This window comes from Phaenicophaeus curvirostris, chromosome 23 (assembly GCF_032191515.1).
Source record: "Phaenicophaeus curvirostris isolate KB17595 chromosome 23, BPBGC_Pcur_1.0, whole genome shotgun sequence".
In the NCBI taxonomy this organism is placed as follows: domain Eukaryota; kingdom Metazoa; phylum Chordata; class Aves; order Cuculiformes; family Cuculidae; genus Phaenicophaeus; species Phaenicophaeus curvirostris.
Window position 1 is genome coordinate 3,741,634 of NC_091414.1, and position 26,408 is coordinate 3,768,041.

At 49.7% G+C, this 26,408-nt stretch overlaps 1 protein-coding gene across 1 annotated transcript in view; it reads left to right on the forward strand.

Annotated features, from left to right (window-relative positions):
• The window catches only part of WASF2 (WASP family member 2), a 36,782-nt gene extending 11,701 nt beyond the window's left edge, over positions 1-25,081 (forward strand). Inside the window, exons 2-9 of the mRNA XM_069875557.1 lie at positions 7,938-8,091; positions 11,956-12,090; positions 12,605-12,758; positions 13,873-13,990; positions 15,631-15,761; positions 17,279-17,434; positions 19,228-19,748; positions 20,207-25,081. Of these exons, the coding sequence (XP_069731658.1) occupies positions 7,962-8,091; positions 11,956-12,090; positions 12,605-12,758; positions 13,873-13,990; positions 15,631-15,761; positions 17,279-17,434; positions 19,228-19,748; positions 20,207-20,364 (1,503 nt within the window). The 5' untranslated portion in view covers positions 7,938-7,961 and the 3' untranslated portion in view covers positions 20,365-25,081. The remainder of the gene's footprint in view (positions 1-7,937; positions 8,092-11,955; positions 12,091-12,604; positions 12,759-13,872; positions 13,991-15,630; positions 15,762-17,278; positions 17,435-19,227; positions 19,749-20,206) is intronic.
• Positions 25,082-26,408: the final 1,327 nt, after the last annotated feature.

The window sequence follows — 26,408 nt, forward strand, 5'->3', positions numbered from 1 at the left end:
TAAATGCGTTTGTTCTGCCTGTATCCTAGTCAGGCATTGACAGGAACACCGGGTGACCCTATTTGTTTAACTTGTATTGCAGCTAAATGAATGGAAACATTAATTAGGGCAATGGTGTGTGGTTCTTTTAGGAATAAAAAGAACGTCTAGGTCAAACTGCTGGCTGTATTCGCGCTCCAGCAGAAGCTGGGGAGGATCTGTATGTTCTCCATTAGTGACACCCCCTTCCTTCCACCCCCAGCTTGCTTTCTGCCAGCAGCTTTCAGCGAGTCCCTCTCCAGGAGAGCAGGCTGGCATTTATTCCAGCAAGATCATCTTCAGTAAAGCTGATAACAAAAGTTTAAAAGGAAGAGCCAAATTTTCAGTCACACCTGTGCAATCCCCTTGAGGGCAGTAAATGATGATGATAATGTGTGAGCCAGACCAAAAAAAAAAAAAAAAAACCACGCAGAAAATGGCTTTCTGAGCCTCTTTCACATTTTTCAGAGCCAGCAGACTGGGAGGGGGGGACACAGACAGGGGAGGGATGGGGAAAAATAGGGTGTTTTCACTCTGGGAACTGAGCGGGCTGGATGTTTGTTGTCTCAAGGACTCCACGGTGCGCTGTACAATGCGTCGTTGTTGTGTGAGATCAGGGCTGACATTTCCTAGTGTCGGAACATCGCTGTGGAAATGGGCAGCGCTGCTCTTGCCCCACACTGTTGCCGAAACAGCTCTTTTGTAATGCCAGCAGATCGTAATCTGGGAAGTTCTGGAGCTGGTGATTGATGGGGGTTATTAGTATACAGAGGAGCTATGTGTGTTTGTGATCAGCTAAGTGTGTTCTCCTGAAGGCCCTGGGTAGATCCTGCTTCAGGAAGGCTTTTGTGTGATGCTAGGTGAAAACACAGCCTGTGCTTCCCATCGTAGCTGCTGGTAAGAGATGATGAGCAGCGTTTTCCCTGGCATCCAGGGGTTTTTACCCATGGGTTTGGGGGAGAAAAGCCCACTATGAGAGGAAGCAGCCCTGCAGCTGCCCTTCAGCACTGACTCCTGCTCAGCTGCTGGCAGGCTGGGCTGTTAATGACAGATGAGCTTCTGACGCGTTTTTTGGGAATGAATACTTGTTACAGCTGGCGGGATGGAGTAGTTTGTGGCATCACATGGCAGTTTGCTCTATAATTTCGCTCCCTATTGCTCGGATGCAGCACTGATTGCTAGGTCTCTCTCTGAGTGTGGAACTGTAGCATTTCTGATTGCTGCATCCCACTTCTCTGTGGCTGCATTGTGAGCTTGGATATAGCCCTGAGCACTCAGCACAGCCTTCTGCTGAGGTGTTTTTTTCAGTTCTCTGTGTGTGTGTGTGTGTGTGTGTGGCTGCTGCTTCCCTTTCTGCAAGTCTTTTGGGGTTACATAAAAGCCAGTCTCTTTCTGGCCATTACAGCTACATGGGGGAGTAGTTACTGCTGAGAGAAGCTTGAAATTTGAAGCAGAGTTGTCACAGACATTAGAAAGAACAGTCAGTCTGCGTTGGCAAGCCACTGAGTTAAGTCTCATTTCATACTGATGGGAATTTCAGATCTGATTATCTCCTTCCTCCCTCATTCCCAAACCTGCTGGTGTGTCTAATCCCCCGATGGGCACTCCTAAAGGCTGCTCTCCAAGGCGCTTAGCTGCAGGCTTGGTCTCCTTGACTATGCTCCTTGTTTGTGTCCAGGCAAAGGATTTTCTAAGCCCTGGTGAGGGCAGGGTGATTGGTCACCCTGACGTACTTGAAAATCAAGCCTAATTTCCCTCCTCTTCCCCAAAAATGTGCTTTGCCCTCCTTAGGTGCTTTGTGCTACACCAGACACTATGACAGATGATATCGCTGCTGGGGTCCAGATTTATTTGCAGATGGTCCCTGATCCAGGAGGTTGTGTGTCACATTGAGTGGGGAATTACCCAGGTGACTCCCAGTAATGCTATGCTAGCTGGTCAAATACCAGGGAGAAGAGCCTTGCCAGATCTCTCCCTCCACCTCAGCTGTTTACAGCTCTTTGTGTGCATTGCATACGCACGTCTCACCTTGTAGCCCTGCCTGCCTTCTCCTCTGCATCACGGGGTTGACTGTGCTATCTGCTGTACAAAAAAAAAAAAAAAGTGTCTGGTTCCTCTCTTGCTGTGCAGTGCTGTTTTCTGCTCTGCTCCAAACTGCTTGTTAAGGAGTATTTGCTCCGAGTTGCTGTTTTCAGTTGACAGAACTCAGCGTTGGAAAGCAAATACTCAATCCTAAAATGCCCCTGTGTTGCTCCTCAGCACTTGTAATCAAAGTCTGTCTCCTTTATTGCTCATAACAATTGTCCAATTCATCTGTGCCAACCCTCTTTATTAAAAATAGTCAATAAGATGCAGCTTTGTGTGAGGGGTTTATAGACTGGCGGTTCTTGTTTGAAACAAACCAGTTGTAGTTGATTCTAATCCAGAACTGGGATTCCTGAGTGATCTGCTACAGCGGAGCTCATGGGGAGAGCGGTCAGTGACTTGCTGATAAGAAAGCTTAGAGCAACATGCTCCTCTTGCATTTACCTCATGCTTTGCTCCAAATGCTGTGTTTGGAAAGACAAAAATTGCAAGTTTCATTTATTTTTTCCCCTTTACGGGCCTGTGTTGCGCCATGCTCGTTCCCCAGCACCCCAAGAGTATTTACCAAAGTCAGAATCCACTCAAAAACTGATGAGCAAGGCATGCAAAGTGAGAGCTGATTGTGGAGGGCATGGAGTCTTCGATCAGCAACTGTGAAAGAACCGAGATGGTGAAGCATCTGGAGCACAAGGGTTATGAGGGGTGGCTGAGGGACCCGGGGCTGTTGAGCCTGGAGAAGAGGAGGCTGAGGGGAGACCTCATCGCTCTCTGCAGCTCCCTGAAAGGAGGTTGGAGCCAGGTGGGTGCTGGGCTCTTCTCCCAAGTAACAAGGAATAGAATGAGAGGAAATGGCCTCATGTTGCGCCGGGGAGGTTTAGATTGGGTATTAGGAGAAATTTCTTTACTGAAAGAGTGGTGAAGCTCCAGCAGAGGCTGCCCAGGGCAGTGGTGGAGTCTCCATGCCTGGAGGGGTTAAAAAAATATGTAGATGTGGTACTTTCGGTCATGGTTTAATAGGCTTGGTGGGGTTGGGCTGATGGTTGGACTGGATGAACTTAGAGGTCTTTTCCAACCTCAGTGATTCTATAAGAAGCACTATGCATGGATCCTGTTTTCCTAGAGACAAGGACCAGAAGTCCGAGACCACCATGAGCGCAATGAGAAACCGCAGGAGTTGATAGGAAGGGCGATGGGAAGCAAAAGCTCGGTGAATCCTGGAAACGAGGTGCCAGTTGTGGCTAGAAGATCAGTAGGAATGTAGGAGCGGTGAGCTCAGCTTCCAGGGCTTTTGTCGTGCTCAGCAAACTTTTTCTGGGCCGGCGTGGAGCAGGCCAGGGCTCGGCAACGCGTGCGTAAGCATTTTGGGAGAGGGGAAATTATGAGGAATTCTGGCAATGCCCAGCTGGAGGTGGGGCAACGTACAGCTGCAGGGAGGCGAGGGGAAAAGAGCTAGGGGGCGAAGCTGGGTTTTTCAGATGGTTTGTCTTTTAGTCACTGCCACCTTTGATTCAAGCCGTGACTTGGAGACCTCAGAGGAGGGGCTTGCCATGAGCAGGTAGGAAGGTTTCAATTCAAAAGGGAGAGAAAAATCATGCGTTAGCATAAGAAAAGCCCTTACTTCTTGCTTTTAAGAAGGTATGAAGCATGATGGTTAGGAAGATGGGTATTTTGAACGCAATTGATGCAGCGGTGTTTGTGGATTTGGCACACGACCGGATTCAGCACCAGCCCAACCAGCAAAGGTCCCTTCACTTCTCTCCTCAGAGAGCTGGCACTGTGTTTCAATTTGTCCTTTTTTTTCCATATTCATTAGGAATCTGTTGCGGACAGGTTTGTGTTTCTGAAGAGGTGGTTTCCTTTCAGCATGCTCCCTCTCTTCTCCCGTTACAGCAGGATTGGGGCAGATCCTCTGTGCCTGTGGCGTGCCATTCTTCTTAAAAACAGCATCCGCACCCCAAACTTTAGTATTAAAACAGATCTGATTAACAGGCAAGTGGAAATGCTTATCTTTGCCCCAAAGAGAAGGATTTTTAGCCTCGCAATCCGTTTGACTTACTCTGAATGGTAGGATTTAGTTATAATGTATGGCGTTCGGTAGTTGGGTGACAGTGACTAATGCCCGATGACCAGTCTGGCTAGCTGGGGTGGAAAACTGCTGCGCTGTCATGCCCTGACCACTGAAAGTAAAGCGAGTCTGGATGGCCCTTGCTGCTAGCACACTGTCAGTCGGCTTCCTAATGACTCTCTTAAAAGCAAGAGACTCCTGGAAAGCTTTTTTAGGTCTGTCCCTTCCTGGTTTCATATGCTGTTTCTTCCCTGCCCCCAGCTGTAAGCATTGTGCTGTCTCCGGTGGTTTGCTTCCTCCTCCCTCTGCTCTCATACCTTGTTCCTTCTCCAGGCTTGATTTTCTGCCCCTCCTCACTGCTGCTTTTGAAATACGCCACTTACTTCCCAGTCCATACTATTAATCTTTGTCCCACCTACTCATGAGGCATGAAGGTTTTTCAGGAGCCCATTAGCTGTTATCTCCATACCTGCCCTCCAAAGACTCCTGGGGAAAACCAAGCTCTAACAGCCAAGTGCCTTCTTGTGCGGACATCTCCTGCTCTTTTCACTAATGCTGGCACCAAGCTCTGCTCGTGTAGGTCCCAGATTTCCTATCTGCCTGCCTCCACCCTACAAAAATGTCTGCAACCTTGAAACTCCTTGTCCTTCCGCTCAGAGGAGAGGGAATTTTGCTTTGAAATGCCACTTATCCCAGAGGCTGCAGGGAGAGCAGAAGGGTGGTTGTCCACAGCCCGTCCTTTTCTCCCTGCCCTGCTGCTCTGGAGCATCTCTGCTGCTCTGAGGAGTTAATCCTCTCTTTTAGTTTCCCTGGTGTTGGGAGCAACAGCAGGGCAGCAGAGCCGTCCCTGTTGCCTTGGGAAGAAGCGATGGTGCCGTACTCTGCGCGAGGAGCACTGGCGTAGCCATCACGAGGGCGAAACTCTTGCTTCTGCAGTGGAGTGTGGCAGGCTGTGCTGGGAGGGTGGGGGTGGCTGGCAGCTGAGCTAGGCTGGAAAGGGAGTGTTTTTCTTAGCCCTTATCACTGCTGTCTTATACCAGCATAAATTCACAATGTACTTGCGCTCTACCTTTCTTATTTTTTCTTTAAAAGATCAACTTTCACCACTACTCCTCACTTTTGTTTTCAAAACGTGCTTTGGGGAGGGAGCTGTGTAGAGACAGCGTATTCTGAGCCTTCCTTTATATTTGGGGCACCGTTCCATTTTCTACCCTGTTCTCCCCAAACTTGCAGAGATCAGTGCTGCTGGTCTCTGACCTGGCATCCCCATCATCTTTTGGGGTGATTTGTCTCTTTTTACACACACGTGCTCACATCTCTTCCCCCTTTACGGGCTTATTTGTCCTCTTGCTGTTTTCCTTCTGTCTGTCCTGCCCTTTGGAAGGTTTCCAGGCGGGTTTGGTGGATGGGCTCTGCAGATCCCACCGCCTGTGCTCCCTGGCCGAGCCCTGGGGAAGCACGGGGGAGAGAAGCTGGATGCAGGCAGCCTGCAAATGCTGCCTTGTTTATGAAAGCTGCTTCTTGGTGCAGACTGCAGTCTGGGGGGAGCTGGGAAAGTTTGTCTGGCATAAAGTGCTAAAGCTGACAGAAGATTGTAGGGCTTGGGCTGTAATCGATAAAACACGGGGTATTTAGAAGCGAAGGTCAGAGTCCTTCCGTAGTTCACCCTGTTCTTTAAATATCCCAGCAGTTACTGATGGCTGCTGCAGTGTTTGGACACAGTGAAGAACAACACGGACTTCAGCCCTCCGAATCCCTGCTTTTATTTATTTGGACACAGATCTCGCTCCCCTCTTCTTCTCGATTTTGGGGAGTCTTTTTTTTTCGTGCAGGGACGAGCACACCAAATCCCTCACGTAGAGGCATTGCAAAATGGCATCCTACATCTGCTTGTCTGGGAGATATCCGTGTGCCCGCTACGCTGCGGCTCTTGAACTCCTCTGCCTTAATGGGTCAAATTTAGCAATTCAAAATCTGGCTTGTGAGGTAATTAGGAGGGATAATGCCCACTTCTTCCTCTTAACACCCTGATAGAAAAGCATCCAGGAAGGACTCCTGGACCTCAAAGATAAGCTGCCAGCTGCCACAGAGACTATCAAAGGGTGGCTCAAAGTCAAGAGCAAACAGCTGATTTTTTATGGTTCTGGTTTTTTTGCTGTTGGTGACAGGAAGCCATGTTCCCCAAGCTGTTAGCTTCCTGTTTTATTTTTACACCCAGCCCGGGCAGATCAGCATGCCTATCACATGGGAGCTGGCTGCTTCTCTTGGGTTCTTCCTCAGCTGACCTAGAAAAGTGATTCTTTCCCCTTCTAAATTAATCAAGAAGTTGGGATGTATTTGCTTTCACTTAGTCTTAAAGATTTCTTTCCTGAAAGGGTTATCAGCACTGGAAGAGGCTGCCCAGGGAGGTGGTTGAGTCACCCTCCCTGGAGGTGTTTAAAAGATGAGTAGATGTCGTACTTGGGGACATGGTCTAGTGGTGGACTTGGCAGGGCTGGATTGATGGTTGGAGTAGATGATCTGAAAGGCCTTTTCCAGCCAAAACCATTCTGTGATTTCAAGCACGTATTGTGCTCCTTGTTCTGGGGCGTTCACCCAAGATTCCTCCTCTCTCTTGGAGGTGGACAGTCTGAGAGGGAGCCGTTTGTTGCTTTGGAAAGTGTTGTCAAACACTGGCAGAGGCTGCCCAGGGAAGTGGTGGAGTCTTCGTCCCTGGAGGGATTTAAATGCCATGGAGATATGGTGCTGAGGGACGTGGTTCAGTGGTGGACTTAGCAGCGTTGGGTTTATGATTGGACTCGATGATATTAAAAGTCTTTTCCAACGCTAACGATTCTGTGATGCTCTGTGTGATTCAACATTTTTGCCTGTTAGCAAAGGAGATTTTTTTGTAAGTTCAAGGCACTGACCCGCACATAAAAGCATTTTCTGTTTCTGTCCAAAGCATAACTTCCGGACGCTCAGGTTTTCTTCTTTTTTAAAAAAAAAAAATATTATTTTTTTTTAAAGAAAGAACTGGAAGTTTGTCCTGACCGTTGTACGGCTCTGCTTCTTTCTGAGCACGCTCTAGCCCTGCATCCTGATGAGAGCTCCCTCAACTGTAGCACAAAAACAATGGTCCAGTGTAAACCTCAGTCCCACGGGATTTCCCAAGGGAAGAGGGGTGCAGCCTGCAGGATAAGGAACAGTCACCAGAAAGTTTCCTGGTCAGCTGCAAGCTCTTCCTGTTGTTTCAGGAGAGCTCGCTCTGTGCTGCTCCAGGAGGGAGGCATCATGCGTGCTTTGGTGCACTGGAAGAAGCTGTTGTGAGCTTTTTTTATGCATCTCCTGTCTTCCTCCTCTTGGTTTAAGCAAAACCTTATTGATTGCGAGTGTAAAATATTTCTGAAGAAGAGCCTGTAAGAGTCACCAAAGACACTGTGCCTGAGCGCGGGAGGAAGGAGACTGCTCAGAGGCGGCGGATGGGTAGGAAGGGAACAACGGCTGCGGTGATGCCAGCAGCACCTTGTGTGTGGGCGAAGATGTGTAGTTTTCCATCTCTGCCTCTGTACCTGAGCTGGTGGGGCGCTGCTGTCACTGCAAGTCATGGAACAGCAGGATCTTTATTTCTGATGAACCAGTTCTATAAGGGTGGGGAGGGGGGAAAGGAGGCTTATAAATAAAGCCATTTGAGAGCAGGAAAAACGAACACCATGGCTCTGGTGTGCCTGGAATTTGCGGTTGAGTAATCCTTTCCTGTTTCTTTTTTGGGTTGTTTTTCATCTTTCAGAACAGTGCCTGAAGCAGGTCCACCATGCCGTTAGTAACGAGGAACATTGAGCCAAGGCACCTGTGCCGTCAGACGTTGCCTAGCGTTCGAAGCGAGCTGGAATGCATGACCAACATCACCCTGGCAAATGTCATTCGACAGCTGGGCAGCCTGAGTGAGTACCATGGCGAGCCTGCGCGTTGCCCTCAGGAGTCGCTAGTGCTCTTTATTTAGCTCCCCTTCTACTCTCATGTTCCTATTTCTCCCCCATCTGCCTTCCCTGGGTAACGCTAAAATGTTTTCCTAAAGAAATCCGATGCTAATTTCACATCTCTGGTCCCACTGCCTTCCCATCGAGGAGAAAATGGGGAGGGGGGTGGTGGTGATGGTGTGTGTGTGTGAGAGAGAGAGAGGCTGCAGTGAAACTGCAGATGGAAGGATGGAGCACAACTCAGGCTTTTAAAATGGGAGGCTCTCTGAGCAGCCGGGATCTTGTGTCAGAGAATGCGCCTGTAATTGCACGCGCCACTAAATGGAGCTTGACTGTGTTGAAGCTACAGTGTGTCAGTAGTCTTATTTTTAATGAAAGATAATTAAAGCGCACAAGCAGAAGCCTCCTGTTTGCCCCTGCTGTTTTGTTGTGTTGCAAGACCCAAAGTCCCCAGCCTGAGCCAAGCGTTGCCTTTGGAATATTGGGGGTTTGGGGCTGCTGGAGCTGTAGTGGTGCCTAGCTCAGCTCTCCAGTGGGCTGACCGATGGCCTTGTGAAGGCTGGAGGGAAAACGTGGGCTTACGTGCCCCAGGAGCAACAAAGAGTTAATTGTGGTCTCTCCGGGATGGCTCCTTCCTGTGTTGAAACGCTCTGGATTCTGATTAGCTACCTTTACCCTTGAAGCAAGACTTCAATAATCAAATTAATATATTGTTTTGCTTCTTGGTGGTGGCTGCAAGCACTTCTGCTTGCTCTGCAAAGCCTTGTCTCCTGCCACAGCAGGAATGTGGCAGGGAAAGTTTGGGTGCAGTCCTTTTCCAGCAGCGAAAACCACGGCCGTAGCTCAAATCTGGGCCCGTGTTTGCTGCCAGTCGGTATCACATTCTGTTGGGTTGTAGAAATGTCACTGCGCAGGCAAGACCAGGCTCTCTGCTCGCGTTCAACTGGCCCTTGTTGTTCATTTGTTAGGTCTTGTAGCCAAGATGCTTCTGGAGTGTGAGTAAAATCCATCTCCTGCATGTGAAATGATGAGGAAGCAGGCAGTAAAGCTGTGCAAATCTCAGCTGCAGAGAAAGCTAATCCCAGTCCAAAGGCATGCCGTGGGTTGGCGTGACAGAGCCACGGGGAGATCCTGCAGGTTTAGACCTTCTTTGCGCAGCTCAGATGTTCAAAGCTGCTCTGCTTCTGCCTTGTCGGAGAGGGTGAAGGGCTGGCAGCCAAACTGCAGCCCGGTTTCTTTATCGGGAAGGTACCCTGGGAGCCTCGCTCAGCGGCGTGGGGAGGGAGGCGCGTGTTGCCGGACCAATCGCGGGGACCTCGAGGAGAGCGCTGGAGGGAAGGCCCCGGAGAGGTGGCTCTTGCTGACACTTGCGTGTTTGTCTGTGTGAGAGGGGAGCGAGGCAGGTGGGGAGGAAATGCTGAGCACCGACTCTTATCCGCTTCCCTGGGGTTGGCAGTGTTTTAAACAAAGCAATATTTAGTCTAACTGCTTCAGAACACTCGCCCCAAATGACCAGACTCCTGCCCCCACCCCCTTTCTCTCTTTTACTCCTGAAAAATAAATCCGCTCCTTCCTCGTACGTTGAATATTACAGGAACGTAAAGCAGGTTCAGTAGGCTGTGACAGCCCTGTCAAGTGAATAATCAGCCATGCCTGGTGCTCCACAGTCTCTTTACAAATATGCAAACATAAATCTTGTCAAACTTTCATATTCCAGTGAGTTTACCCTTCGTTACTATCACAGCTGGTAGCACTTTGTATAAGTCGACTGTGCGTTTCTGTGCGATTTTATAGAATCCACAAGCTAAAGATGGAAAGACCTATTAAATCACGCCGTCTGTCTTCCTGCCAGTGCATGACAAAGATAATTCTTATTGTAAGCTGCACTTTTGCAGTCAAAGTAACTAAACCAAAAAATTAATCTCTGCCTTACCCCATCTAAAAGCGCACGTGAAGCACAGAAAGGTGCGAGATGTTGGGTGATAACTTTGGGTGATAACTTTGTACCGGTGAACTTACACCGGCAAGGGAATGTGAACCATCCCGCTTCTCCCTCCAGGGTTGAGACCGGTACATGCAGTGCTGTTTGTATATAATTTTATGCTTGAAACGTTCTACTCGGCATTGCAAGCTAAAGACTTAATTTTTTCCTTAGTGCTTGTTGCAGTTCCTTGTGAAACTCAGAAATGATTTTCAGTTCTGCTCAAGCAAAAACTGAGTTACAACTTTTCTTTTCCGAGCTGTTGCTGGGAGGTGATGATTTATCCTACAGATAACGTTCACTCTCCTGGTCAAATAGGAAAACTGGTCTTGTGCTGGTGTTGAACACTGGGAGCACTGCATGAAACCAGCTTGGGCTCTTTAATAGAGCATATGTGGAGTCTATATTGTGTAGGAGAGTGGAAGGGAGGGGGTCAGTTGAAGGTAACATCCAGCATTTGCTTTCTTCAAACACTTCAAGCTGGCATTGCCACCAAAAGGGGTGGAGGAGGTTGATTTTTAACCTGGCTGGTTCCCTGTGCTTGGCGGTGTAAGGAGAATGGCATGGGAGTATGAGCAAGTAGCTGATACGTCGGTTTAGATAGCTGGAAGTATTTGTGCAGCTGGGCTTTGGGGAATGCCCTCGCGTTGCCTTGCGGAGGGGTGCTTGCATTTCTGATGTGACTCACCGCAGAAAACCAGATTTTCCAAAGTCGCTGTTAAAGTTAGGCTTCCAACTGGTTATCCTTTCCTGAGAGTCGGAGAAGATCTTTAGGAGTAACAGATTCCAGAACAAACTGTTGACCATATGATGATTCACTTCAAAACCAGACTGCTTCTGGGGAGCAGCCCTGTACTCAGCAGCAGGGGCTGGAAATGTTTCCCATCAGTGGGAATTCCATGGGCCTGTGTCTGCTGTTAGTGCCAAGTCTGTTCCCATCAGCGTCGTCCTCGGCATGGTCAGGGTTCCCTGTCTCCAGTTGTGCCCCAGAGCAGAACAAAAAGACAGTACTCGTTGTAAGTTCTTGGTTTCCATCCAGTTCTCCCACCTCTCCCTACTCGTGGTCGTCTCTTGTTGCATGCATAGGTTTTAAACTCCTAAGGACAAACACATCTTGTTACGTTGATGAGCAGTACAGCGAGCTCCTGATCCAAGCCCCTGGGCACTCGTGCAGTCCAAGCGATGGATGATGTTTGTCATAGCAGCCCACTGGGCAGTCTGAGCTGTTACAGAGAGAATATCCCTGTTTGAGAAGTTCCCCTTTGGTTTTGATTTAGAATAAACGTGAATGCATCAATTTTTCAGACACTGCCACCTGAAGGAACAGAAGGGTCAGTGCTTTCATCTGCGGTTATAGCTCGGGCTTTAGGATCAAGGACTGGGTCTGCTTTCTAGTTCCAGAGTACTTTGAGCTTGTAAATATGTGCCAGTTACCCTGGAGGCAGGGCTGCTGCAGTCTGGGAGCCTTTGAGATTCTCCAGAGCAATGAAAATCTAACTGTATTTGCCTGTATAATAAACAGAACAGCAGAGAATCTTAAAGGACCTTCAGACCCGGCCAGATTGAGACCAGTATTGTGTTGTCAGCCCTCTTTATTTCGTTAGCTTAATAATGACTTGAAAGTGTGTCTCCATTGTTTCTTTATTGCTTAAAGATCCCTTGGAAATGTCAGGTTTTGGTGGAACAGAGCATTTCCGTCCTGGATGTTAAATTTGGCCATGACAAACTTGAAAAGAAGCATGGTTTGTTCTCTCTTTCTTTCTTCTTTCTTCGAGAAAACAAGCTGGGAGACTGAATATGGTCTGATGTGGCTCACAAGGGTAATGTGGACACTTTTCATATTCCAGGTAAATTTGCAGAAGACATATTTGGAGAGCTGTTTACCCAAGCCAACACCTTTGCTTCTCGGGTGAGCGTTCTAGTCGAGAGAGTTGACCGCTTGCAAGTCAAAGTCACTCAGCTGGATCCCAAAGAGGAGGAAGGTAATGGAGTGGAGCACAGTCCTTGCAGACTGAGCATGGTAAAGATTCTGATTGAGTCAGCGTGGCTGGTTCACGGCCGTAAAATGAACGTGACCCTGCGGTGGGTGTTGGAACATCTTCTCTTGGACTAAGAGGGACCGTTTCCTCCCTTCCTGAAGAAAGCACTGTGCTGTTCGTGTGGACGGCCTTTCTGGCCGAGTCTAGATTTGCTCGTTAGCAAGTCTCCATTTTCAGCAGTTTGATAGCAGTGCACTTCTTAAATCTTGGTCGCAGGGGTTCAAAACCACGTTGGCAACTCTCAAGAGAGCTGTGTCTGTGCAGCAGCAGATCTTGGCACAGTGTGGTCTGAGATTTGCTGGGCTTCCCAAGAGATCTGTGGGAAAAGGAACCCGACCTTAAGGAGCACTAAGCATGCCAAGAACTCCCAACTGAAATCAGATGTTTGTTACTTGATCTTCACTGTCACTGGCCTGGGTCAGGCTGTTCTTCACTTGTGCTCTCTTCTTTCTTACAGTCTCCCTGCAAGGCATTAACACCAGGAAGGCCTTCAAAAGCTCCACTACTCAGGACCAGAAGCTCTTCGACAGAGACTCTCTCCCGGTGCCTGTCCTTGAAACCTATAGGACCTGCAATACTCCTCCACCTCTCAACATTCTCTCACCTTACAGGTACAACTGCAACACCTTTTTTCCCCTCTTGTTCCTTTGCAGAGAATAAGTTTTCCTCCAAACCTGACGAGGAGGTCATTTCCCGTTCCATCCTGTACTGAAGTAGCCATTTCCAGTGGGAAATTGAGTTGCCAGGCTGAGATCCACTAGGAAATCTCCATCCTCTGGATTGTATAAAACTTTGCTTTTAGGGCTGTACAAATGAGAGTAGCTAGAAAATTATATATTGGGTTACCTGCTGTCACTTCTGTGACTGCCTTGGGGCAAGGCTTGGCTGGCACCGCACAAACATGGTAGGTGTTGTGCAGATGATGCATTTTTTCCTGAGCTTCTCTGTAGCCCTGTGGCTCCTTTCCAGAAAGCCGCAGTGCAAACTGCAGAGCATACATCTGTAAATGGCTCTCACCCAGGTGGGTGCAGCAGACTCCTGTAGATCTGGAGATGCCTTTCTGTGGCCTTCCGTGCCTGGTCCGAGACGTCCGATGTGACCTGCGCTGGCTGCGTAACCAGTTCTCCTGAGCTCCCGTTTCATTTTGTGGGTAGTAGAAGTAAAGGGGTCAGAATGCAGAGACTTAGCCCACATCCATAAATATCTTTTGAACAGGTAAAAAGTAATTACAGATAGCTGGAGGCAGCTGTCTTCTGCCAGACGCGGCTGTACTGCAAAGTAGGAGGAGAGAGAGAGTGTATGTGCATGCTCGCTCATGAGTTTCAAGGACGCTGCTGGTCTGATTTAGGGTTCCTGAGCTGGAGAAGGTGTTTTGGTTTTTTTTTTTCACACCAGAAGTACAACACAAACAAGTGGGAATTGAAGTGAGAGACCTGCTGCTCTCTTGGTGATTGTTCAGAGCAGTTGAGCTCTCTGGGTGCTCAGTAACGGAGAGTTTGTGTGAGGGCAGTAGCGATGGCGAGAGGGAGAGCTGGGACAAGTGAGGCTGTGGGTCCACTGCCCGTTTGGAAGTGGAGGACAGAGGCAAGAGCAGCGTTTGACCTTCTCGCTGCAGGCTTTTAAAAGTGTCATCTGGGGTTGTGCCTTGTGTTTTCTTTGGGCTTCAAACAAATGCGTGACTTGGTGCTTGTTTGTGTGTTTTTTTTCCCTCCCTTCCTGTTCTAGGGATGATGGCAAAGAGGCGCTTAAATTCTATACAGATCCTTCATACTTCTTTGACCTTTGGAGAGAGAAAATGCTTCAGGACACGAAGGATATTATGAAAGAGAAGCGGAAACACAGGGTGAGGAAATGGGAGATCTGTGCCAACATGGGCCTGTTGGGGAAGAATAGGAGGTGGGAAGCGTTAATAAATCTTGGACTGCAAAGTTGCTCTCCAGACTTTAGGTTTGCACTCTTAAACTCTTCAGGGATCAATTCAGTGAAGTTTTTATCTGGTTTGCTCTCATCCTTGTTAATTAAAAAAAGAAAACAAAGATACCCTTAATCTGTTTTTCTAAATGCCACTGTCTTTGTATAGTTATAATGACTTAATTTGTAGTCCTTGAACATAGTGCTGGTGCAGTCAGCAGGGGAGAAAGTTGTGCTGGAGTCTTTTCTACTCTTCTGATGTTGCAGAGGGGTCTGTTCGGTGCAAATCCCACTGCCCCAGCACCGCAGTGTGTTGTGTGGTGTAATAAATTCCTCTATAGAAGAATAAAGGGAGGATAAAACGCCCCTTCAGGAGTGCAAAACCAGGCCCTAATGTTAAATTAGGGGCGAACAGGGGGCTTAATAAAGCCATTTGAGCTGAAAATGCCAGTTCCTGGTTTGATTCCTGGGGATTTGGACCCAGGTTTATCAACACTGAGACTTAGATTCAAAGAATGATTTGGGTTGGAAGGGACCTCACAGCCCACCCAGTTCCACCCCTGCCATGGGCAGGGACACCTCCCACAGGATCAGGGGCTCCAAGCCCCATCCAGCCTGGCCTTGAACCCCTCCAGGGATGGGGCAGCCACCACTGCTCTGGGCAACCTGGGCCAGGGCCTCCCCACCATCATTGTGAAGAATTTCTCCCTAATATCTCATCTAAATTTTCCCCTTCCAATTTAAAGCCGTTCCCCCTTGTCCTATCCCTGCACCCTCTGATCCAGAGCCCCTCCCCAGCTTTCCTGGAGCCCCTTTCAGGACTGGAAGTTGCTCTAAGGTCTCTCTGGAGCCTTCTTTTCTCCAGGCTGAACAACCCCAACTCTCTCAGCCTGTCCTCATAGCAGAGATGCACTAGCCCTTGGATCATCTTCATGGCCTCATCTGGACCCGTTCCAGCAGTTCCATATCCTCCTTATTTTGAAGATTATGGAACAGTACTCCAGGTGGGGTCTCATGAGAGACTTACACCATAAAAGATGCAATTTGAACATACTTTATTTAGCTTTTGAGGATCAGAGTATTAAATATGAAAACAAATCAATCAAATTAACAAAGGAGAGATTTAGAGCATGTTGGAATACAGAGTTCGAAGCGAGTTATAGCCCTGTTCTTTGTGGGCAAGTGTCTGTATTGCACCCCAAAGCACTTAACACCAGCAAGGTGATGGTGAGACTTGGCAGCCTTCACCCAGAGGCCAAACACTGAATTGAGGTGGGAAACAAGCTTTCACACTGCCCTCCAGGTGGTTGTGCCAGGGAGTAACAATGGCATCGTGTCTGGGCTGCAGTGAGGAAATCTGATGTTGTCTGTCTGGATTTTTTTAATGCTATCTGTGCTCCAGCTTTTTTGTATGGGAGATCTTTGCAGCTGGCAGCAATCGGAAACGTAAATTAAAAATCGTGGCCCTCTTTGTGAAGATATCTTGAAACTGCTACAGGTCTGTCCTATCCCTCCCTGTTTGCAGTGAGTTTGAAGGAAAATAAGGCTTCTGTTTGATTCCTTCTCCCTTAGAAAGAGAAAAAGGAGAATCCGAACCGAGGAAATGTGAATCCGCGGAAAATCAAAACCCGGAAAGAAGAGTGGGAGAAGCTGAAAATGGGACAAGAATTTGTTGAGTCAAAGGACAAACACGGTCCTGCTGGGTAAGCAAGTCTGGGACTCAGCATTCAGCTCCCCAGTGAGGGGGAGCGGGCGGGTGTTGTTGATTGTAATGCAGTTCACCCTGCTCTGCAGCTTCTCCAGCTCCACCACACAGTGCGGATCAATACTGCCACTAATCAGATTCTCCAAAGTAAATCCGTCTGCTGATTTAAAATTTGCTAAATAGATCAGGGAGCTACACGTTTTGAACAAGGTGGCAGGAACAGCTTCAGGGAGCGAGTCTGCTCTCGGCTGCCTGTCTCATGGGCACGGAAGTGTTGAGAGCCTCGGCTCCCTATCCCATGGCGATGCCCTTCCCATCACACCTAGGCTGGGGCTTTCCACTCTTGAGCAGGTTGGCATTTCGCTAGTATTGTGCGATTGCTTTGTTACAGTTCACAAACGGCTCTTCACACTCAAAAGTTGAAGCGGGGGCTGTCCCCATCCAAGTATTTCAAGCTACAGCTCTCTTTAGCGCTTCTGGCTTGGGAATTCATTTAACTTTTGACACCAGCAAGGCTGGAAGCAGACCGAATTCCCCACAATGCACTTCTCGCTTGCTCGCTCCTTGCAGCTTCCTTTCATATAAGAAAAATCTCTCTTTAAATCACACTCTCCGGCTAAAAATAAAACTTGCTTTTAGTTTAATAGGAGAACAGGTTTGGTTTCTAGCAGAGGAATCGAGCAGCACAACAGCACCATTTTCTTGCTCCTCTCTTTTCTCCTGTAAGTGTGCTCATGCGTTTGAATTCACTCAAGGTCCAGAGCCCCCAGGAACGAGGTGGTTCTGCCACCCCACAGAGAAGTGACTCACTGAAAGCTGACTGTGAGAGTGGTCTCTTCCTTCAGTGCTATTTCAGCTCTGGATACTTTTAATGGCATCGCTGTTGCTTGGGTTCTTTTTGATATCCTATTTTCAAGCTTATTTTGAGTACTTCTTTTTTTTGCCACTGATGTTATCCAGTGTAATGTGGAGTCTTGGAACTCGAAGTTGGTCAAAACACGCTCATTAGTGTTTTTTCTATAATCAAATGATAAATTCTTATTCCAGTGTTTTCTTGTTCATTAAAATCTATACTTGTGCTGTTCTGATGTATGGTAGCAATGAACAAGCAGAAGACCATCTGGGCAAATCCCAGCCAAAGAACTGTGCAGGGCAAGCTAATCCAGTGACACTGTATTCTTCATATGGAATGCTTTGAGAAATAGAGACTCTTTTGGTTCTTAAATGTTTCTTTAAGGTTTTGTGTGTCCTGTTGTGATGGTTGATAAAGTCCCACCTAAAGGCAGGTCCCACTGTGCTGGGAAAAGCCATTCCTGCTAGAAAACCTTATTTCTAAGTCTTGCAGATTGATCCATCCGCATGGTTAATACCAGTGCTGTTTGGTGGCTGAACTGCTGCGCGGTTGTTTCTTGTAACCCTTCCAGGAGGCAAAGCTCCTGTGAGCGAGGGGAAAATATTAACTGTAGACATTGCCTTGAACTCTGTAAATAACTTGCTTGTCTTGCTTTCACTCAGGTACCCCTCTAACATGGTGTATCAGAATGGCAGCATCGGTTCAAACGAAAGCATGGAGGTGAACTGCTACCCGCCGCCGCCGCAGACTGACTCTATTGTGCCACCACCTCCTTCGTTCCCAGATGACAGCCTGCCTCCACCCCCGGTGGAATTTAGGTAAGCCTACGGGATCCCTTCTGTCACCAAGGAGTAGTAGGTGGTGTAAAAGGATGACATGAGGCAGGCTGAGATAGTTCAGCAGAACTTCCTAACGGGTGTTGTATGGGAACCAGAATGCTCCTGTCTGGAGGGGAAGCGCAACTGCAGGGGCAGAGACACCGGCAGCACCGCTCTCCGTAAATCCCAACCACTGTTGTTGGAACTAGATGATCTTTAAGGTCCCTTCTAACCCAAACTATTCTATGATTGTTGATCCTGTATGGAAGGGGAGAATGGGCTTGGGTGAGAACTAGAGCAGACTTAACTCACTTTCTAAAAGACTAGGGTCCCAATTAATGCTCTGGCTCCATCGCATGGGATTTCCCATGCAGTCGTTCCACAGTGTGTAGACTCAAATTCCTGATAGAGCTGTGCAAAGAACAGCTTCTTTCACCTCTGTTTTGTGTTACCGTTTGCCCTACGATCTCTGACAAATGCACGACGTGGGCACTGAAGATGTAGATGTAGTTAAATTTAAAGGACTTGAGCGCACCAGCTGACTTCTTCCCAGAGACTTTGCTGCAAGTTCAGGGCAGCTGCTTTGTATCGGAAGAAATTATGACTTCCAGTCACCTCTAGAGATGAGAATTATGGTCCAGCAGTGGCTGGAGACACAAAAGGTGAAACGAGAGAGTAGCTTCTTTTTTTAAAAGGCAGTAAAACAGAGTCAAGAGTAACAGGAGGAAGTATGTCTGATAGACAGGAGTGTGTTAGCTTGTCTCCATCTTATCCAAAGGCAACAATGCTGCAGAAAAGGCTCTTCTGATGTGTCAGAGAGAGCAAGCACACCACTCTGCAGCACGTTCCTCTAGGGCAGAGCAGAAACGAGCTTTCAGATGAAGCTTATGCTGCCTTATGCAGTTGCTTAGATCTCTGCCTAGCCACAGCGATCTCCCCTCTCTGGTTTTGTTTTAGTGGTTGTTTTGGAAGAAACCTGAGAGCTGGGTTCGATCGCCAGAGTCTGTCTGTTAAAAACTGTGATGTTTTTGTGGCAAATGTACCTTATTTTTCTGCTTCACCGTGGAAGGAGATGTCAGTTTAGGGCTTCCTTTACCTGTGCATAGGACATGCCGATATCTTACAGGCAGTAGCATTTCCTGGTATAACACAGCTTCCATAAAAAGGAGATTCACTCACAAATAGGTGTTTTCCTTAAGAGCACATTGGGTTTCCATGTCGTCTTCGCTCTTCGTGGCAAGCCATGAAACATGGCTGCCGCACTCCAGCTCTGAGCTGTGGAATCCAGCAAAGAGATCTGTTCCTAGCAGGTGTTGAGAGCATATGCTTTCCTGGCACACCCACCAGCCCTCGTGCCATTTATCATGGTAGACGTCCCTGCTTGGCGTGTCATAAGTCTGACCTCAGCATGGAGAGGTAGTGGCATGCGTTGATGCAGGAGCTCTTAAGCCAGGAGGCTGCTCAGACTGAGACGCGACGCCTGGCCTCTGGCGGAGAGGTGAGATGGCTCATGTTCTTGTCAGCCTGGGAGATGGGACGGGCGATAGCGTTTCTGCCAGTCCCCAGAAGCTTTCCTTTGTTCTGGTGGTGTAGGCCAAAAGAAACACTGCAAGAGAACTAAAACCAAGGAGAGAGGTCTCATGGAAACACCAGTTAAAGCTGGGTCTTAGTTTTTTTTTTTTTGTCTGGAATGCAACAAACACACATGGGTTTACATTCACATTGAAATTGTACAGTCCAGTCTAGGCTCTCAGCTAAAAGCCTCATTTCTCTCTCTTCTCCTGTTGCAACAGTTATCCTGTAGACAACCAAAGAGGTTCTGGCTCTGGAGGGACCAAACGATCCAGCCTGGTTAGCCCGAGTCACCCACCACCAGCTCCTCCGATCGGATCCCCCTCAGCAGCCAGGCCGGGCTTTGCTCCCCCTCCGGCGCCACCTCCGCCACCGCCGCTGATGGGCAGCGCTCCCCCTCCACCACCTCCCATGGGCTTCCCGTCCCCGGGAACCCCACCACCTCCCTCACCCCCTTCCTTCCCTCCTCACCCCGAGTTTGCTGCCCCACCACCACCGCCGCCCCCTCCAGCAGTCGAATATTCCAGCGTGCTCCCACCTCCACTACCGCAGCTGGGCAGTGGGAGCGCGCCGCCCCCTCCTCCACCGCCGCCACCTCCTGGCCCACCACCTCTGTCTTCCAGTGGCCTGGATGGCCCCCCACCCCCTCCTCCACCCTCAGACACCTCCACTTCCAAGCCCAAGTCGTCCTTGCCTGCTGTTAGCGATGCCAGGAGCGATCTACTTTCAGCTATTCGTCAAGGTAAGGTTTTGTTTCAATGCCAGCTTTTTCCTTTGCCTCTGGAAAAACCCCGCTGTATCCAAGTGGGAGCCATCTCGTGAGCAGCAGTGTGACTGCCTCGCTGATGGGACCTCATGGTCCCTCCTCTGCCCACCCTGATGACAGTCTCACAAGGTTTTATGCTTCCTGCTGCACCAGGGATGGAATCGGTGTGGTCCAAGTTTGCGAGTGGGTTGAACAGCAGTGGTGGTGACCCCTCAGAGGAGCACGGAAATGATCCGCTTCCCCTTCCACCTGCCCATCCCGCCTGTCTTGGCTGTCATTCACCATCAATGTTATCCCACAGCGTGTCCGGCTCTCTCGCTGGCAGAGAACAGGCTGCCTTGCTCAGGGGATTGTGTCAAAGGGATGGCTGCTTTGGAGATTTCAATGTGACCGAAGCCTTTGCGTGATCCCCTCTGTTGCCTTCTTCCCAACAGGCTTCCAGCTCCGCAAGGTGGAGGAGCAGCGGGAGCAGGAGAAGCGGGACGTTGTGGGCAATGATGTGGCAACGATCCTGTCACGCCGCATCGCTGTGGAGTACAGCGACTCTGAGGACGACTCTTCCGAGTTTGATGAGGACGAATGGTCGGATTAACCACGGTCCCGTCCCCTTCTTCCCCTTCTCTCTCGAGTTCACATCTTCTTAAAGAATCAGGTGGCCAAACCTTCCTTTGACATCCCAGAACCAAAGATGTGCCAAGGGTTTTCTGACAACCAGCAGAATATCTCCCCTCTCCTGCCCCCTCTGGCTTTGGCAGGACTTTGTGCTCTGCCTTTCCAAAAGGTCTCCTCATGGATGCTGAGGGTGTGGTGTTGGGATTTAGCTGGAGGGGGTGTAACGGTTGCTTATTTAAGAGAGCTAAACCTCCAGATTCTCGATGCCACCAGGCAGAGCACACATAAACCCTCCATCCTGAGGGATTTTTAAAAGTAAAGATGGATGATCCTGTTGCAGCCGCGTGGCCTTTCAGATGAAGGACATTTTCAGCTAGTTTTCTCATTGCAACAGCAGACAGCTGATCTGATGGCTCTTCCTTTCCAGTGAATACTGGTAGTGCCGCAAGAAAATGGGCTTTAAATGTCTGTTCTCTGCTGCATCCCACGGTCAAATAATCAGGTTTTGGCAACAGTGCACAGTTCTTTTCCTTCCGACCCCCTAGTATTATTTCCAGACGACGCTGCGTGGGGTGCGCTTCCCGGCTCTAGGGCTGCGGAGCGTGTTGGGTGCAATGTGAGGAAGGACTCCTCAAATCTCCTGGACTGCTTTGCCAAGTCTGCCAAAGGAGACTCGCACAAAGGGATGCAAAGCCAGGGCACAACGCTCGCTTGGTTTCCTGCTTCAGGGAGAGCAGAGCTGCTGCCCCACTGAGACACATCTGTGTGGTCAGCACTGAGCGGTGGTGAAACTCTGCTTTGCTGATTTCTCCAATTCATGCTGAGATTGTGTTTTAAAAAAAAAAGAAAAAAAGAAAAAAAAATAAGTGCCGAGAGCAATGAGGGGTTCTCTGAACACCGGGCACTTTGATCTTCTTTGTCCTGCTCAGGGCAGCGCTGCCGTTGGTTTGAAGAGGTGCTTTTCCTAGCAGGGTAACTGTAAGTTTTACACTGGGACCCAAGTAGCAGAAAATGCTGGTATTTCCTTTGCTTCCTCCTCGCTCCTACTTAAGGAGGGGAGTTAGTGTGCCTAGAATCATGGAGTCGTTCGGTTGGAAAAGACCTTTGAGGTCATCGAGTCCAACCATACCTGTCCACTACTAAACCAGGTCCCTGAGCACCTCATCTACCTGTCTTTTAAACCCTTTCAGGGATGGGGACTCAACCACCGCCCTGGGCAGCCCCTTTCGGTGAAGAAACCTTTCCTGATGTCTCATCTAAACCTCCCCTGATGCAACCTGAGGCCATTTCCTCTCATCTTCTTGCCTGGCACTTGGTTGAAGAGACCCAACCCACCATCCACCTCACCACAGCCTCCTTTCAGGTGGTTGTAGGCAGTGATGAGGTCTCCCCTCAGCCTCCTCCAGGCTAAACAGCTCGAGCTTTCTCACTCGCTTCTCATAAGGCTTGTTCTTCAGCCCCCTCACCTTCACCTAGAAACATCAAGTGCGTCAACCAAGCTGCCCATTGGTTGTGTCAGTCCTAACCTACGTTGTTTCCTGTAATTTTATTATTATAATTCATTAGTTAATTTGAAGAAAAGGTTTCTTCTCGTCATTAACCCTATGAATTCCCAGGCTGCTCACTACGCATACAGTACTGGCAGGGGGAGAACATGGTGAACTTGAACAAGCTGGCCTAGGTTTTATTGCTGTTTTTATATTGCCTTACATAGAACATGAGCCTAGCTTGGAAATCTAGAGACAAAACACCCCTGGTGCTACAGGTGTGCTTGGAGGATTTTAATTTGGCCTTGACTCTCAGGCAGGGTCATGGAAGAAACCGATTCCAATGCCTTTTGGAGATCATGGGTCCAGCTGTTGTGGGATGGGACCCCACATGTCCCGTTAAGACCAACTCTCCAACCTCTTTGCCTTTCTTACGTATTTTTCCAGCCTGTGCCTGTTCTGTCTTCCCTGCCTTGCCTCATTTTAATGATGTTGCTGATACCTGGAATGCCAGGCCCCCAGCCCGAGGCTGCCAGGTTGCTGAAAATCCTTCTTGGGGTTTGATCGATGGCTTCAGTTTGTGCCACTGAGTTCTTACTGATTTCTTGTGTGTGTGCGTGTGCATTTTAATCTTTGAAAGAGCAGATAAGGGCCTGGAGGACGGGCTTTTCTGGGGTGCGGATCAAGCTGAGATCCAGCACGACCCTGAGCACAATCAGGAGGGATTTACTGGGCCGCTACACCATCAGATTTTTGTCTGCAAATCAGCTGCTAAGCAGGATGCAAAGGGCGTAGACGGTGAGGCGTCCTGATGGGCTGGGAACATCTGAGCAGCGCTAGTTCCAGGTTCTGGAAGAGGGAACAAACCCCTCGAGTGCCAGTGAGCCATCCTGCAGTGGAGGGACTTGGAAATGCAAACTGATTATTGCTGCAAGCTGGGTAAGGGGGGGGTTAGAGGAGAATCACTGCCTCTTGTTTTTCTGCTCTTTCTGTAAGCATCCTCCTCTGGCTTCTCTCAGAGACAGGTTCCTAGGGAAAACGGACCTTTAAGCTAACCCAGGCTGACAGCATTATCACACAGGGAAGCGAGGAGCTCGCAAATGCCAAACCTGGGTTAATTTTAAATTGCCTTAACTAGACTTGGCCCCTGTTGGGAAAGGGGAGCGAGTATTGCTGTCGTGTGAAATACAGAAAGTGCCATATTCTCTGCGACCCAGATGGATGGTCTGTCAGGCAGGGCCGCGCCTCGGGGCGTTGGGGACACGGTGCCTGTTGCACAAGGATGCTGTGTGGGCGATCCGGCATGGCCGCGGGTGGAGTTGGTTCCTCCGACTGCCTCGCCTGCTTGGAAGGCCTCTCCTGGCAGCGGGAGGGACGCCACTTTGTCCGTGCAAGCCTGCTGCAACCACCCTCAGCTTTCAAACTCGCGTCTCGAGGTGGGAATCCGAACTGCTGGCTTCTAAACAGAAGGGTTGTGGACAGATAGAGAAGCTTGATTGGGTTTTTAGATCCTTTTCGGTCGCAGAAAGAAGCAGCCTGAGCTGAGCGTGGGGATCCCTGAGAAATAACTGGTGTAAAGTGACTGTCTTGGAGTGTCGTTGCAAAATAGCAGAGCGCTGGGCCACCAAGTAAGCTTAAGATTTCTTAAACCAGTAGGGGAAGAGGAGAGATGCCAAGAACAACCTTTCCAAGAGAGCGCAGCTGTGCTGTAACTGCAGGGCTGCTGCCCCACGGAGAGCGAGGGCCCGCGCTGGCCTCCCTTGCCACCTTTGTCATTCCGTGTTTGCTTAATCCTTCTTCCTGCATAAAGCTGGATCGAACGAGCGAACCTTAAGCCCGAGCCTTGTCCGTAAGGAGTCGCGGAGCCGGAGCAGCCATTTCGCCTTGTCCTGGGAGCCCGTTTGCTCGGGGTGTGCTCGCTCGCTCTCCGCACACGGCGAGTTTGGACAGGCCACCGCTGCCTTCCCCTTCCCGACGCCACGCTCCTGGTTAAACATTCTCCCGGTGTCCTCGCCCGCAGTGCTTGGCTGCTGCTCCCAGCAGCCTCTCCCCCACCGCCCCCCTTCCCTCGCTCGCAGGGAAAGCCTCGTCCCGACTCCCCGGGCTCAGCCTGGAGCCTTGTCCGCAGTCGGTGACCTTCACTGCTTTCTCCTCTCCTTATCAGACCCAAAGCACCAGACCAGATCGAGGAAAGGGGTTCCTGGAGGTCCCAGATGGTGGAGAAACCGTGTGGAGCGGCGTTTCAGGGAAAGGATGTATTTTTATTCATTTTTTTTGCAGTCGCTAAACTTATTTAACGTGCCTTTTTGGAAAGTACCTGCCCTTGGTGGGCTCCGGAGGGGAGCGGGTGGCAGGACCCCGCGTGGGGTAGATGCCGCTGCCCCCACTCAGGTTTCTTTGCTGTTGGATTTCGGGGAGGTGCTTTCCTCTCTTCCTTTGTAAACAAAGCCTTGAAGTGGGAAGTGGATGCAATGTTTTTATTGCTGTATTAACATTCATTTTAATTCATTTCAGAAACTAACCCATTTTTCTTCTTGATTAGAATGTCATAGAATTAGACGAGCTGTAACCCTCCTGAAGTGCCTTATTTTCCTACATGATATAAATATATTTATAAGAGTAATTATTCCACCTGTATCTTAGGGGTTTATTGCTGAGCAGATTTGATGGGGGGAGAGACGGGAAGCGCCCTCGAAGGACCCAGCCAGGCTGGGGGTCAGAAGGGCGATGGTTGATGGATTCTCTCAGGGTACAGGGGGTTACTCACTTCAGACCAAAGGAGTTTCAGTGCTGAAACTCCGCTTAGAAAAGAAGCAGGGGTGGGGGAAAACAACCTCACGAGCAAAATACTGTAGGCTTACGCGGTTTCCTTACCCCTGCAAGATAAACACTGAGGGCCAGACTCTCCTGCCTCGTGTGCACGGGGGCAGCGGACACGGAGCCTGGGCTGTGTCCGTACCTGCGCATCCCGGCTGCTCTCCCATATCGAGCCTGTCTGTGCTTTTCCCTGTCGGTTGGTGTGTAAGCCAGGCTTTCCTGCTGCTTTTTTTTTTTTTTTTGTATAATCAGCTCAGTAACCCCTGGATGAAGATCCCAATTGCAAATTTTTTTTTTTGTAACGTACGTGTAAAAACAACGACAACAACAAAAAGAGTCATTTTTTTTGATCCTTTTTTAAAACTGTAAACTTGATAAAACCTTTCTATCCAATCGGTGCCTTTGTGTGTTACTCTGGGAGCCGTGCTGGGTCCTTTGCCCGTGGAAAGTGGCTGGTGCTGGGCAGAGGGGCTGCTCTGTGTGGGATTTCTCCTGCTCAGGAGGTGCTGGGCCACAGAGCCGCTTGTGTCTGTACCCTTGGAGTGTCGTCGTGCATCCCACAGGGCTACCCAGGTGTGATTTGGGGATCCTGGATGCATTTTGTCCTCCGGCAAGGGCTGTGTCCTTTCTGCAGGTATCTGGGCAAGAGGGGTGAAGGAAGCCAGCGGGACCCGAGCGGCTCTGCAAGCTCCGTCTGCGTGGAAGCCTCTTCCCGTACCCAAAGGCAGTCGTGCCAAGGTGGGTAGAGGATTATCGATGGTGGTTGTTAGCGCTGCCTGTGGTGGGTAACGGCGCCAAGGAAGCGCTATCCAGGAGGAGCTACCAGCCTCCCCTGTGTGCTCCCTGCCATACGAAATGAGCCCGTGCTCCATCTTGCAAGAGCAGAGCTGCTGCAGCTGGGCTGGGAGGCGGCCGCTTCTGCTTTTTTGCCTCCATTTCAGCTGCTCAAGGTCCCTTCTGCAGTTAATCAGCCTGGCCCCAGCCGCCGCAGCGATGGCTCCTGGCCCTGTTCTCAGGTGCCTTGTCTGGGCTCGGTACGTGAGCCTGTTGTGCGGGTGTTATTTTCTTGCCGGTCGGTGGGAAGCAACAAAAGGATCTGTCCCTGCTGCTCCTTGTCCCTGCTTTTACTGCAAGCTCTGCTCTGCCAAATTCCCTTGGCTTCTAGGAGACACCCGTGCGCTCTCTCTGCAGCGCTGTGCCTTTCTTGGCTGACAATAGTCCCTGGCTGCAAAACCTCATTAGATTAATTGGCCTTGCCAGCTTCTGAACAAGCAAGCCCTTTAGTCGTGCTGGGGCACAGAGGGCAGGGGAAGGAGGGATCTCCTGGGCTTCCACGCTTTCCGTGTCCCGGCTCTCGGCTCCTTCTCGAATCCGGGAGGAGCCACAAGCGCCCTTGTCTGGATGGGTGCGGCCATGGCTAACGTGGTGCCTCTGCTTTTTGGGGTACACAGGAGCACATCGCCCTGTGCTTTCGGGGTATTGGCCTTTGGGAGTCATCGTTGAGAACTCGGGGATGTAGCGGCAAGCGTTGTGCCGGTTTAGCCACTCGAAGAGAGAGGGAAATCTCATTCCCAGATCTGCCTTCCCTGGTAGCCCCAGCAAGGAGATTCTGGGGCCCCACGCTTTGTCCACCACCTCCGCAAGCGATCCAGGGAGCCGAGGGGAGCTCCTGGAGAGCAAGGAGCCTCCCTCCACCGCTGCTCCCTGGCTCGGGGTTTAG